This window comes from Physeter macrocephalus, chromosome 4 (genome assembly GCF_002837175.3).
Source record: "Physeter macrocephalus isolate SW-GA chromosome 4, ASM283717v5, whole genome shotgun sequence".
NCBI lineage: Eukaryota > Metazoa > Chordata > Mammalia > Artiodactyla > Physeteridae > Physeter > Physeter macrocephalus.
Genome location: NC_041217.1, coordinates 100,816,415 through 100,829,568, shown reverse-complemented (window position 1 = coordinate 100,829,568; position 13,154 = coordinate 100,816,415). Strand labels below are relative to the sequence as shown.

General features: G+C 35.5%; 1 protein-coding gene across 3 annotated transcripts in view; it reads left to right on the top strand.

Moving 5' to 3' along the window:
* ABCD3 (ATP binding cassette subfamily D member 3) overlaps positions 1-13,154 on the top strand; it is an 89,595-nt gene that overhangs the window by 54,706 nt on the left and 21,735 nt on the right. For all 3 annotated transcript variants that reach the window (XM_028489109.2, XM_024119742.3, XM_024119743.3), the window contains 8 exons: positions 116-258; positions 2,951-3,020; positions 5,293-5,362; positions 5,454-5,551; positions 5,664-5,755; positions 7,391-7,482; positions 7,573-7,636; positions 7,765-7,828. In XM_028489109.2, the coding sequence (XP_028344910.1) occupies positions 116-258; positions 2,951-3,020; positions 5,293-5,362; positions 5,454-5,551; positions 5,664-5,755; positions 7,391-7,482; positions 7,573-7,636; positions 7,765-7,828 (693 nt within the window). The remainder of the gene's footprint in view (positions 1-115; positions 259-2,950; positions 3,021-5,292; positions 5,363-5,453; positions 5,552-5,663; positions 5,756-7,390; positions 7,483-7,572; positions 7,637-7,764; positions 7,829-13,154) is intronic.

Sequence of the window (13,154 nt, the reverse complement as noted above, 5' to 3'; positions counted from 1 at the left end):
AAAAGAGTAATTTCTCTCAAAGTAACTGGAGTTAATTATAACAAATTGTGTGTTGCATTCAGTGAATTTATTATATCCTTGACCTTTGTATATCTTTCTCTTCCAATAATAACAGGGCCCAGCAAGCATGATGGCCTACTTGCTTGTTTCTGGGCTATTCCTAACTCGAATTAGAAGACCCATTGGTAAGATGACAATAACTGAGCAAAAGCTTGAAGGAGAGTATAGATACGTTAATTCTCGGCTCATCACAAACAGGTGTGTACAAATGTATTAAATTTATTTGGCTGTACTAAAAATTCCTTTGTATGGATATTGAAGTCCTGTAAGCTGATTACAAAGAGTCTAGTAACACTGTTACTGAAATTATGTCTGTGTGTATTTACTTCTTTTGAAAATATACATTATGAAGGATATCGGTTTTATAAGGTAGTAATCCTCTACGTTTCTAACCCTTTTTCTTGTTAACTGTTTAGTATCCCTGATTTACCTCTTCATGTCTTCTATTGACTAATTTTCTGTTAATTTCACTTTAAACAAAGTCAAAAAACAATTTAAATTCAAATTTACTTCTTCAAAGAAAATTTTGTCTCAGTTTATCCACAAATGTTTTTTGTTTGAGACTATATTTGGAATACTCAAAGTTAATTCAGTCTCACTGCATATGTCTCTACCTATTTTCCAGACAGTTTAAAAATCCAAAGAAGGAAGAAATATTGGGCGTTGGAGCCAGCCTGACTAGTTTCAAAATCTACCTTCTCCACTTATCAGTTATATATGACTTTTGTCAAGTTATTTATAGCCTCACTTTTCATGTTTATGCTAGGTAGATAATATAGGGTTGTCATGAGGATTAAATATGAAATATATATAAAGCTTCCAGCACTGTTTTTAATATGTAGCAAGTGCTCAATACATTTTCTCACATATTGATGATCAGTCAACCTTAAGTCATTTTGAGGGTCCTAATATTTATTTACTACCCTGTTGGCATTACAAAATTATTTAGGAAATTATTATTTTAACAGTTCTCTCTTCCTTTATTTCCTTGGATTGCTAAAATAGTACCAGTTCTAAATAGGGTTTTTGTGCTGTAGGGAGACAGAAGAATAGAAGGTTGAGTAGAGAGGTGATCTGCCAAGTGAATGAAAGATGGTATCAGCTAGGATGCTTTCCATTGCAAGAAACAGAAAACCCTGTTTCAGGTGGCTCCAACAATAAAGACATTTACTACTTCACATAAAAACTCTTAAAGATAGAGCAGTACCAGGTGCAGCATGATTGGTGTGTCTGGGTCTTCTCTTGGCTCTGTCCTCCTCTGTATGTCACCCTTTTCCACTGGCTAGTTCTTTTTGTGATCACAAGATGGCAAAAGCAGTTTTAGATCTCACCAGCCCTCCTCCCCTGCAAAAAGTCCAGAAACAAAAACAGACCATTTCTGCTGTCTCTTTAAGAGAGCAAGGAAACTTCGCCAGAAGCCGCACAACAGACTTTCTTTCACATCTCATTGGCCAGAATTATCACTAAAGCAATTACAGCAAAGTGATTGGCTTAGACCATTGGGAACTCTTCCCCTGTGGATGGGGTTGAGGCCATTCCTCAACCATTTGGATGCATAGGAAAGGACAGAGAACTTTAAGAAAATTGGGATTCTCTTAGGAAGAAGGACATGGAAGAGAATAGATGTTGGATAGGCAGTTGTCAGTATTCTGGGATGTTCTGTTCTTTCAGGTTTTAGGTTTAGGCTAAAACATTCAGGAGAAGTAGAATTATCACCTCATCTTTCTCCACGGACTTAAATGTGCAGAGGAGGTAAAAGGAAGTAAGAAAAGAAATTATAGGTATAGAATTGTGTTAAACTCGGATTCTGATACCCTGAAGCCCTGTATTATTGTGTAAAGGAAATTGTGAAAGGCAGGTCAAACACGAAGCAACTTTATGGAAAGTTAATTTTACTTGAATGGGTTGTGAGGTAGGGGCTACCTTGTTTTTATGATGGTAAAAAATACAGGTACATTTTGGACTAGAATATAAAACTCACATAAATTTTTAAGGGAAAAAAGAGACTTTAAAGAAATATTGGGTGTTTATTAAGGGCTGTTTTAACTGTGCCTTCTAGATGCCTATGTAAATCTTTACTTTCCTCTGCTGTAAGAGGTACTTTGCTGGGAAAGTTTACATTATACTGAATAGAGTGGAAAACTAGACTTTAGTGTCAGATATGAGTTATAATTTCAGCTATTTGACTTGCCAGCTCCATGACTTCTGCAAATTCAGTTAACTGTATTTAACCTTTCTTCATCCATAAAATGACCCTTTTTTCCTAGTTAAGATCTTTGTGGCCCCTGTGTACCCATTCAAATCAGCTCAAAGAAAGAGGAGTTGTGAGGCTATGCTGGTGTTCCAAGAATAAGAAAAACTGTTCAGCTAGGCCTCCTGGGAGCTGGCACTGTGAGGCAGGCAGGACTTAGTTTGCTTTTCCGTCTTTTAAAGGCTGTATGTCATGGCATCACTACCTTATTTTTTTTCTAACTGTTGTTTTCTCCTCTCCCTTCTGGTTAGATCTGTACTCAGTTTGTAGTAATGGCTGCCCTAGTCCTGCCTTCCTATATGTCATGGCAATTTCCTTCTTACTTCTTATTTCTTCTTATATTTCTTATTTCTTTATTCATATTTCTGAGAATTAACCCAGCACATCTTTTCCAGCTAGGCTATATGTGGCATATGCAACATATGTCAGTAGTGCAGTCTGTGATCCAGTCAGGTGTGTTATTCCTGTGCTCTGATCAGTTGAACTAGGTACAGATAGTGGCTTGAGATGTACCCAATAAGCTCATAGTCACAAAATGTCCAGTTATATACAAATATTCAGTCATTAAATATGGTATTTTAGTTATTTTTCAGGCTTAGGTTACATTAAAATTAATTGCTAAATTATTTTCTCTAATAGTGAAGAAATTGCCTTTTACAATGGAAATAAAAGAGAAAAGCAGACAATCCACTCAGTCTTCCGAAAACTGGTAAGATAACATGTTGGAGGCTCATGTGTTTATGGAAAAAAATATTGGGGGCCTTTGCCAAGATACATACATATACCTTTAATCTTTAAAATATTTATTTTTTAAGTAACTAACTATGAGGAATTTTTATGCTGTGTTTTCCTAAAAGCTATCAAATCAATGTATTAAGCTGCCCAACTATAAAAATGGGTAGGTTTTATTAAAATAATTGTCTGTACTTTTAAAGCGGTTACTTAGGAGTCTTATTTGGTGATAAATTTAGTGATTATTACAGAAAGAATTTGTTCCTGTAGCATTCGTGGAAATACTGTGAGCACAGTTCAGCAAACATTTTCTGTAATGGGCAAGATAATACATGTATAGTTTAGGCTTTTCAGGCCATATGGTCTCTGGTGCAACTGTTCAACTCTGCCACTCAAGAGTAGCCATACTCTATATGTAAATGAATGGATGTGGCTATGTTCTAATAAAACTTTATTTACAAAAATAAGTGACAGGCTGGATTTGAACTGTGGGCCATAGTTTGCTGACCCTTGATTTAGAATATAAATGTTGTTTCTTATGAAAACTATACCTTGGTTTTTATTTACTTGCCACTTGGAAAATTTGAATTTAATTAATTTTATTGATTATTCATTCAAAAGATACAGAGCACCATCTAGGTGTCTGTGCTTGTCCAGGTGATTAGTGTGATAACAGTGGTGTGTGTGATGGGCTATATCCTCCCTTTAAGGAGCTTACATTTTAGTGGAAGTTTTTGAAATTAAATACATATTTGAGGTGATTTTTAAAGGTTAAAGAAGTTATTTTAAATTATTTTAGAAATTGAATTTTTGCCTTTTTTATATTTAACATGACTGAACTTTGATAGTATTCACTGATAAAATGCATTTAAGGTAATTTTCTGGGGGAATGCTGTTAACTAGTTCGCGCTTCACATGGCTTGCCCATGCTAATCCTTTAGATTTCAGCCCAAAAGTTAACACCTTTTTGAGGCCTTGTCTTCTCTGATGGCCTCCACCAGTTATTTTCCCATTTTAATGATCTGTTTCCTTAAAAGCATACATTGCAATTTATAATTATCTTGTTTGTTTACTAGTTTGTCTCTTTCATTAGTATGTGAATTCCATGAGCTCAGGAACCTTGTCTGCTTTATTCATTGTATCTCCAGCATTGAGCTCAGTATGTAACATCTGTCATTCATTGAATACATGTTCCAGCCATTGTTCTTTTACAGAAGATACTAAGAGCAAGCTACCCTGTACTCAGGAAATCCACGTTTTAGTGGGGGAGACAATAAACAAGTAAACAACTGGATATTTTACAATATATGATTTCAGGTTGTAGTGAATTTTGTGACCAAAAATAAAATGGAATAAAGTGGTAGGGTATGATGGGTGCTGTTGCCTAGCTGTTTTAGGTAGGGGATGGCAAGAAGGTCTTTCTTGAAGAGGTGGCATTTTTATCAGAAACCCATAGGAAGGAAGGGAGTTAGTCACAGAATATAAATATCTAGGAGGTCAGTAATCTGGCAGAGGGAACAGCAGGAGGAAAGTCTTAAGGCAGAAGCGTGTTTGAGGAACCAGTATATCTGGAGCTCAGTGATAAAGAGCAAAGTAGAAGCAGGTGAGGTTTAAGATAGAGACCAGTGCCAGATCATGCAGGGCCTTGAGTAATATGATAGATGGAAAAGTCAAGAACATTAAAAATGCAGAATAAAATACATTTTTAGACTTGTAATTTTGAGATAATGCATGCTGAGATTAAAGCTATAGACTCAGGCTGTGCACCATCATTAACGCTTGGTTCAAATTGAGTGTAATATAATTCTTAGAGAAAGCACAGACCAGAGGTTTCCAACTAAGGCAAAGCATTGAGTGCTATTTCCAGACAGCTGGTGTTTCACCTAAATTAGCTCATCTTTCTGTACTTTTTGTTTTGATTATCGATCAATTTTAACATGTATGTATCTGACAATATTATGAATACAGTATCATTGTACTCTTACATGCAAGGGACACCATATTAATATTCTTTAAGGAGTTTCCATTCTGTTTGCATAAAAATGGTTTCATGAAGTATTTGTTTGGCACCTGTTCTGTGATCAGTATTGTGCTCAATGAAATGTGATGTATAATGTAATCAGAGATCACAGGCACTCAGTTAATATTTGTTGAATACAAAAATTATTTAGTTTCTTTTGTCCTCATGGTAGATTCATTTTTTTAATATACAGAAAGTATATATGTTTTTTGTTTTTGCTTTCTGCCAGGTGGAGCACCTACATAATTTCATTTTGTTTCGGTTTTCTATGGGCTTCATTGATAGCATAATTGCCAAATGTAAGTATGCTTTAAAAGAGATAGTGGAATGGAATTTGTGGGAAAAGTGAAGTATTGTTGATGTTTTTAAGTCTTAACTGTTTTGTTTCAGATTTTGCCACTGTGGTTGGTTACGTAGTTGTCAGTCGTCCTTTCCTAGATTTGTCTCATCCTCGACATCTCAAAAGCTCACATTCAGAACTTCTGGAGGTAAAGTGGTAGTAGTAGTCATACTCAATTGAAATTTTAAATATAACAATAAAGAAAAGCTAGTTTTAATCTTAGAAATATAAGTGAAAACTAATATTTATTTCTATGTCAGGATTACTACCAAAGTGGAAGAATGCTTTTGCGAATGTCTCAAGCTCTGGGTCGAATAGTTTTGGCTGGCCGTGAAATGACAAGATTGGCTGGGTAAGTAAGATTAGTAATAATGAGCAATTGCAGAGAATAATTTTTTTTTAAATATGTTATCCTTAATGATTGTGCCCAGTTGAGATTGAGATAAGGGGCAGTGAAGCCCTGTATTTCTTGCTCTTGCAAGCTGGTTTTGATAGAAAATTAGCAAGATTTTTCTTTGATAGTGAACTTTTCATGTTTCCTTGAGATAGCTGTTTGGAGCCTTAAACTAGGTTAGTTGTTCTCAAGCTGTCTGTTCTGTGGACACTGGTATTCAGTAAGCTGGGAAATGTCGAATTGTGGCAGTCTTTCCTTGATTCACAGAAAATTAAATTAGTGAATAGAATTTTCTCGTTTGAACTTTTTTGTCCCCTACCATACTTTTTTTTCCCCTTAGGTCTTTGATACCTGGCAACTCAGCAAAAGATAAACAAGGATGAAGTTGATTTTAATGAAAAAAATGAAAAGTTACCTTATGGTAGCTGTAGGTCCAGTTGTAAATATGGTCAGGGTATCTGGTAAAATTGTTCTTAGACCATCAAATGGAGTTAAATATTTCAAAATTTCAGGGTCTAATATAAAGGGCTTGGTATGGTGTCAAAAAAACTATAATGTAAAAAGAAAGCACCATAAGTTTCAGGTCATCTGAAGAAATTAGATGTCTTTGGATCTTTCCCAGGCCTGTGATTAGTCGGCCTATTTCCTCTGTTCCTTCTTCTCTACTCCTTTGGCAGTTAAGGTCTTCATGGCAAGATAGAAGAAGTTATAAATTACTATGAGGAGTCTCTCTCTTGAGAAGCTGACATTCTTCCTACTTGTTAATAACTTTCTCATGCCTTTACAGTTCCTAGCATATGGGATGCTTCTGTTCCTTTAAGACGTTTCTGCTTATTATTCACAGAATGATCCTGTTTGCTTCTCTGGTTAGAGTGCTTTCTCTTCGACCATCATATCATTCTTCTGCTCCTCAACTTCTTGTCATTAGTTTTGATTTCTAACCACAGTGATTTCTCTCTAATATTGAGAACGCTTCATCTTTTTCCCTCTTCAGAGGAAGAAAGAGAGGAATCCTCCAAATTCTTCCATGTTTGCAGGGAAGTAGTGTGCATTTGGCATACTTAAAATAAATGACGTCCTCAGAGAGAAAAGCCAACTTTATCCAAGGCTTTATAACTCACTCCAGCAGGAACTCAGGGTCCATGCTTCCTGGACCTAAGGAATGCACTAGCAGTAGTCCTTTTATAGTATTTACTAGAAAATTCCTTAAAATTCTAGTGGCAGAGAACCTTCTTGATTTGCCTATTAATGAAGTATCTGTTGAGGTGGGATCCTATGAGACCTCTTTTCTTAGCCACGTGTTCCTGCTCTCCTATTGAAGCATAATGATAAAACGTGTACTGTCACTAAGATGAGATGTCTTTTAAGTTATCTCATTTAAACTAAATGATAAGTTTAGAAACTTCAGTTAGATTTGTATAAAGTAAAAAATATGAATTTAATGTTATGTCAATTATATTCAAATAAATAATAAAATTTATTTTATTATTTATAAATAAAAATAAAAATTTATTTTATTTATTAAAATAAATAAATAATAAAAATTAAAGATATAGCCTTTGGAGTTTTGATTATGACTTTTTTTTTTTCCAGCTTTACCGCTCGGATTACAGAATTAATGCAAGTACTAAAGGATTTAAATCAGGGCAAATATGAACGCACCATGGTCTCACAACAGGAAAAAGGTAATATGAATGCACTAGGTCACATATTATAAGTTTTTGCTGACATGACATGATGCTTTAATACTGATTTTTCCATTTAATGTATTGAAGGAGCACAAGGCATTCCCTTGATACCTGGTGTTGGAGAAATCATCAATGCAGATAACATTATAAAGTACGTACAGAAAAGGGTTCTTTAGCACCATAAACATCTGTTAAACTACACAGTAGCCTTTCTCTTTCAGCTACATCTGCTTAGTGTTTAATGTAAAATTATTCTCTTTTTATTAATTTCCTCTATAGATTTGATCATGTTCCTTTAGCAACGCCAAATGGAGATATCTTGATTCGAGACCTTAATTTTGAAGTAAGTTTTTACATGGTTATATAAAAGCTTAAATCATCTTCAAAACGTGAAATGAAGAACTGCTGTCCGAATATTTAACATAATTTTAAGGCTTCACTTAGTTTCTGAACCCACAAAATTGCTTTAAAAAGTAAGCCTTTATAAAGGAGGACTGCCTTCGATTAAGGTAGTCATAAGGTACTGTAAATTTCCAGTTATAAGATAAATAAGTACCAGGGATGTAATGTACAACATGATCAATATAAAAACACTGCTGTATGTTATATAGAAAAGTTGTTAAGAGAGTAAACCCTAGGAGTTCTCATGACACACAGATTTTTTTTCTATTTCTTTAATTTTGTATCTGTATGAGATGATGGATGTTCACTAAACTTACTGTGATAATCATTTCATGGTGTATGGAAGTCAAATCATTATGCTGTACACCTTAAACTTAGACAGTGTTGCATGTCAATGATATCTCAATAAAACTGGAAGAAAAAAATAAAAAGTAAGTCTTTGAAATAGAAATTTATTTTTCTTATTTGACAGGACTTTAAAGTTTCAAATACTACTATCAAAAATCTTTTGCAAATAAAGTCCATCTGAAGAAAGCCATAGAAGATATAGATAATTGGAATCTCCGATGTAAGATGAATATTTAAACATGCAAATATAACATTAGTCTCTTTAAATTAAAATAATTTACCATTTGGTAGTATTTTGATGGTATAGGAGGATCTGTACCTATAAAAACAAAACATAGGGGCTTCCCTGGTGGCGCGGTGGTTGCGCGTCCGCCTGCCGATGCAGGGGAACCGGGTTCGCGCCCCAGTCTGGGAGGATCCCACATGCCGCGGAGCGGCTGGGCCCGTGAGCCATGGCCGCTGGGTCTGCGCGTCCGGAGCCTGTGCTCCGCAACGGGAGAGGCCACAGCAGAGGGAGGCCCGCATACCACAAAAAAAAAAAAAAAAAAACAAAACAACAAAACATAGACTTTCATATTACTGATGAAAACAGTGGAAGAGCAGCACAATAGCACTGCAGATTGTCACTCACCCAAGACACATAACATCTCGAGCCAAGTGAATTGTGATGCTGATCAATATAGTCTGTTACCAAATGGGAATATGGCAGGCCAAATTAAAAAGAAAAAGCAAAAGATGAGAATTATTGTTATTGTATGATTTTATAAGACTCTTGCAGACCTAAGGGTTACTATTTAGGTTATGTGTCTGTTGTGATTTTACGAATAGTTCACATCTGAAAATCCTGAATGTTAGTAACAGATGTCTATCATGTGGGCTGTCTCTCCAGTTCCAGATACCATTACTCTAGAATAACATTGTCCAGTAAAACTTTCTGCCATGATGGAAATGTTCTATATCTGCATTGTCCAGTATCGTAGCCACATGTGGATGTTATATTCTTGAAATATGGCTAGTACAGTTGAGGAACTGAATTTTAGATTTTACTTAATTTTAATGAATTTGACCTTAAATAGTCATGTGACTAGTGGCTATTGTATTGGACAGCACAACTCTAGAATTCTCTACATGCTTATGTTTATGGTCCTCTGTAATTTGTGTTGTATATGGAGATTCTTTTCAACTGCTGTTATTGAAGGAATGTTGTCTGATAGTTTATAAAATAAGGAGTATAATTATTGGATTTGTTTTCAAAGTGTTATAATTATAGGTAAGTCTTCAGTTTTTCTACTCTTAGTCATGTATATTTATTATGTACGTCTCCACTTTCTTTTTAAGGCACTGTAAAAATGAAAAGTGTTGGTTATGCAAAGTACTTTGGACTTATTCAACAATGAGTATTATATATTGTCATGTTTATTTTAAAGCCAGGAAACAAAAAGGGAAGTACAGAAAATGTGAATATAGTTGGTAAATATTTAATGGCACAAGTATTACAGAAGTGTTTTCTCATTTAGCTCCAGGTGCTGCAGTCAGAGCTACAGCTCTAGGTGCTGCTTTGCTCCCTTGGCAAAGTAGGTGGCCACCTACAGGGCTTGATTTCAGGAATAAAACAGAGCTCAAAACTCCATCTTTGATAGATTTCCAGTAGCCCCTTTATTGTCACTACCCAGGAGTAAAAAGGGCCATGAGATTTCTCCATTGAAGAATCCTCTTAGCCCTTTCTCCTACTTTCCCTCACTTGTGTCTTTACACAGACATAGAATACGCCAACAATACAGATGCACACATGGCTTGAGCCTAGTGAGGAGAGATTTGGGATCTGTATGTACAGCCACATGGAATAAATAGATCGTGATTATGGTCTGTGATATGCTCACTTTGTCATAGTGTTACCACACTAATGCTGTCCCTTTCATTTTAGTCCAAAGCCGCCCTTCCCTTTAAAGCCTTTATGTTTGAATTTTAGTATACTTCTGGCCAGTCCTGATAACTTCACTTTTTTAGTCTCAGAAAGGACCTAACTTTTTTGCTCTTATTTTGGTTTCATTTTGGAAGGTCTTATTTTAGTTATCAGTTACACCCCTGCTTGTTTAAATTTTTTTACTCTGTGACCATGTTCTATATCACTGTTGTCTATTCTGTGATTCTTGTATTGTTTTCTCCTCCACTTGGAGCTGTATCTTTGACTTCTGTACTTTTGGTCCACTGTTATAAATTCCTCTCCTGTCTCTTTCTGACTTAGGGTATTCTAAGTTAGACTTAGCTTTTTCTCATTCATTTTGTCTTTCTATCATTTTTTAACATTGTTTTGTTTTGTTTTTTAATTCAACAAACATCCATCACTTCTTTGTAACATCTGATTGTTTTCTATCCATCTGGCTTACTTGAAAATAAAGATTCCTTTCTCCTGCAGAGAGGCATGATAAAACTGAGACTTGGCCATCACAAATAAATGTGTCCTACTTTATGATCAGTTTGCCTTTTGGGTTACCTAATAATCAAATAATGTAAGCTTCTTTGAGATAGGAGATTTATATCTTATTCCTTTATAAACTCCCTCAGCAATGGCATATTTATATAGACTGGAGAAACCCTAAGAAATAACTACTTGTAGGTTATAATGTGGGCATTAAAATAGTACTTTGTAACTTACTAAAATTTTTACCTTTTCAGTAAGAGAGCATATTTTAACGTTTAAAGAAGCCTAAGTAAATCTTCATAAACAGCATACTTTCATGTAATCTCTCTTTTATTTAAATCATATTTATGTGTAGAATATTTTGATGTTTTATTATAGTAAATTCATAGGAAGTAGGATTTATCAAGAAATGATATTTCTGGGGGGATATTTTTATTGGTAAAGATATGGTGATTCAAAGCATTTGTTGCCCCAGTAAAGCAATCCAGGATCCTCAATAATAGAGTGTAATTGGGACTTCCCTGGTGGCGCAGTGGTTAAGAATCCGCCTGCCAGTGCAGAGGACACTGGTTCCAGCCCTGGTCCGGGAAGATCCCACATGCCGCCGAGCAGCTAAGCCTGTGCTCCACAGCTACTGAAGCCTGTGCCTAGAGCCCGTGCTCCGCAACAAGAGAAGCCACCACAGTGAGAAGCCAGCACACTGCAACAAAGAGTAGCCCCTGCTCACCACAACCAAAGAAAGCCCGTGCGCAGCAATAAAGACCCAATGCAGCCAAAAATAAATAAATAAAATAAATTTATATTAAAAATTTTTTTAAATAGAGTGTTATTAAGAACTTAATAACTGGTTTTCCGTGAAAGTTACCCTTGGCTTTTAGTCTTAATTCAACCCAGAAAAAAAAATACATGTTTTTACAAATCTTTAATTTGGAAAAATTATCACTGGTTTACCATGCATGTCTCATGTCATAATTGGAAGTTTTGTCCAACATTATCAAAAACCACGGAGTAAAGAAAAGTTAATGCTGAGTCTAAGACATTTGTACAAAAAAGAGTACCTAAGGATTTCAGTAACTCTAGTTATTATTTATACACATCATTACAAACTTGGTTTTTAGGTTTCCTGGCATGTTGCAGCAAATAATGTGGAGGGGTATTGGATATCAGTGAAAACCACAATAAGCAGTTAGGTGCAGAAAACAGTACACATGGCTAACATTACCTAAATAAATCAGAGTGATAGGGAACCACTTAATTAATCATTCTCTGAACTTTAAGGTTCTCCTAGGGGAAACACTTTTATAGTAGAGCACAATTATTATATATAATGTATTACTAGGAATATTCACTATATTCAATTTTATAGGAAAAAGAAATAGGTATTTAGAAGAAGTCCATCAAAATAACTTTAAAATAATTTCCCAGAAAAAAAGACAAATATCTGGAAAAGTCATTCAGAATAGCTCATTCTCTAATACACAACATAAAATTTACCATTTTAACTATTTTGAAGTATACAATTCAGTGGCATTAAGTAACATTTAGTGTGTTGTGCAGCCATCACCACTATCTTCAGAACTTTTTCATCACAGCAAAGAGAAACTCTGTACCCATTAAACAGTAACTCTTTTCTCCCCACCCCTTAGTCCCTGGTAACCTCTGTTCTAGTATCTGCCTCACTGAATTTGCCTATTCTGGGTACCTCATGTGAATGGAATCATAATATTTGTCCTTTTGTGTCTGGCATATCTCACTTAGCATCATGTCTTCAGGTTCACTCATGTTGTGGCATGTACCAGAATTTCATTCCTTTTAAGGCTGAATAATAATATTCCATTGTATGTGTATGCCACATTTTGTTTATTCATTTAGCCACTTGGGTTGCTTCCACTTTCGACTATTGTGAATAACGCAGAAGGCTCTGCGTTCCATCAGAAAAAGTTCTTTCAGTGACTTACAGCACCCTATAGTGTTTACCTGCTGTTACCCTACCATCACCTCTGACCTCTCTGAGCTCATTTCCTACTACTCTTCCCTCCTGCTCATTCTTCTTCAGCAGAATCCTTTGTGGTTTTTGAATAGGACAGGTACATTCCTGCCTCAGCCTTTGTAGCTACTTTTTGTGGGTAGGGTTGGCACTGGAACAGTCCCTCCAGATTAACTTCTAGTTTACTCTTTCTTTCACAGCTTTGCCCAGTTGTCATTTTCAGTGAGGCCTGGCCTGACCACCTTAAAAATGCAACCCACCCCCCCCCACAGTTTTTTTTACCTTTATCTATTTTTTCCCTGTAGCACTTATTTTCTAACATACTGTTTAATTTACTTATTTATTATGCATGTTCCTTATTGTATATCTCTCCCACTAGAATGTATACTGGTAAGGGTAAGGATTTTGTTATGTTTTTCTTTTTCTTTTCTTTTTTTTGTGGTACGCAGGCATCTCACTGTTGTGGCCTCTCCCGTTGCGGAGCACAGGCTCCGGACGCGCAGGCTCAGC